Genomic DNA, 1358 nt, shown 5'->3' on the forward strand with positions numbered 1-1358 from the left:
TAAAAAGCAATGGGCCTATTACTTTTGCACAAAAACTCTAAGTAACTTAGACATATATGAAATTTTTATATTCAGTTATCACAATATTTTATTACCTATGAAAATTTTTTATTAATTATAATTTAGTTAAATTAATTATAATATAAGCCTAGTTATTACAACAAAATAATGTTTATTTGAAATATTTTAATGTCTTACCATTTCTTCTTGCTTCTGTTTATTCCATTCTATTTCTTGTTCTTTAATAGATTGTTTAGACTGAATTAAATTGTCTGTAAGTGATGAATTTTTATATTAATATTTGATATCATGGATTAATTAATGCAAAATGTATTCACTAAAATAACTACTTACCTAGTTCACTTCTGTAATTTTCTTTATCTGTATTCTTGTATCTTAATTGATTTTCTATACTTAATTTAACTGCTTGAGCAGGCTGAAAACGAATATCCACATCACCCGCTATTTGTGTTTTCAATCTTCCAGATTTAGTACGATTAGGTGCACCGGCACCCGGTTGGCCGAATTTTAAAATAGAATCCTATAAAATATTTAATAAATTTTATTTCATTAGAACAGCAACACGAACGTGTTGAGTGAGAATAGTACTGTACATGGTAGGACTCGTTCAGTGAGACCATTCATAATGAATGAGTTGATAGGGTAGACCGGGGGAATATGAGCATACATTCGTAACTCGTTAACAACAATGCGAATGAGTATAATTTTTACCATTTACTCGAGTAGCCTATACTGAATTAATGTCTCTTATTAAATTATTCAACGTTAAAAGATTTTATATAATATCTATATAAGAATACAATAAAACCATACCAGATCTTCGGGAGGAGGAGGAGGATCTGGTATTCCCACATCTTTGGAACGAACTGTTGAATGTCGTAATACGTTGCCTTTTCCATCACGCTCGGGATTTCCAAAGCCTTTTCCCCATGGATTAAAAGGCTGAAAATTTTATATTATTCCGATATATTAAAAATAATAATTCACAATTAAAATAAAGGAATGAGCAATACACACATCGTTTGTCTGTTCATTTTTCTGAAAGGGATTTGTAGGTAGGATCTTGAGTGGCATCTGACTTAATGAAGATTTTACTGGTTATTGGCGTTTACAATTTTGTTTTTTCATAAAATTCATATCTATCCCAAAAATTAAGTTTTTTTTCCCATTTTATAAAAGTTAATAATATAAAAGTTATTTTTTTGAATCTCCTAAAACTAAATACCATTGAATAATTATTATGTACTCGTGCCATAAAAATCTTTCAACTCTTCTTTTGTTACTCCTATCGATGGTTAATTCGGATTCCATGTCGGATGGATTTGGATCGCTTGATA

At 29.3% G+C, this 1358-nt stretch overlaps 1 protein-coding gene across 1 annotated transcript; it reads right to left on the reverse strand.

Annotated features, from left to right (window-relative positions):
- Positions 1-186: 186 nt before the first annotated feature.
- On the reverse strand, positions 187-645 carry LOC111617582. Its single transcript, XM_023358864.1, has 3 exons — positions 610-645; positions 355-541; positions 187-272 (listed from the first exon to the last, which is right to left on the reverse strand). The coding sequence occupies exons 1-3, from the start codon at positions 643-645 to the stop codon at positions 187-189; spliced, it is 309 nt and encodes a 102-aa protein (XP_023214632.1).
- Positions 646-1358: the final 713 nt, after the last annotated feature.

Source organism: Centruroides sculpturatus, unplaced genomic scaffold (assembly GCF_000671375.1).
Source record: "Centruroides sculpturatus isolate CEXI.00-Female unplaced genomic scaffold, Cexi_2.0 scaffold7464, whole genome shotgun sequence".
NCBI lineage: Eukaryota > Metazoa > Arthropoda > Arachnida > Scorpiones > Buthidae > Centruroides > Centruroides sculpturatus.

What these genes read in the sequence shown, in the direction of transcription:
- LOC111617582 (XM_023358864.1), bottom strand. Translation starts at nt 645, where the DNA reads ATGAATGGTCTCACTGAACGAGTCCTACCATGTACA. An exon ending in AACGAGTCCTACCATGTACA is followed by an intron (nt 542 to 609) that starts GTACTATTCTCA and finishes AATATTTTATAG; the next exon opens with GATTCTATTTTAAAATTCGG. An exon ending in AAATTACAGAAGTGAACTAG is followed by an intron (nt 273 to 354) that starts GTAAGTAGTTAT and finishes CATCACTTACAG; the next exon opens with ACAATTTAATTCAGTCTAAA.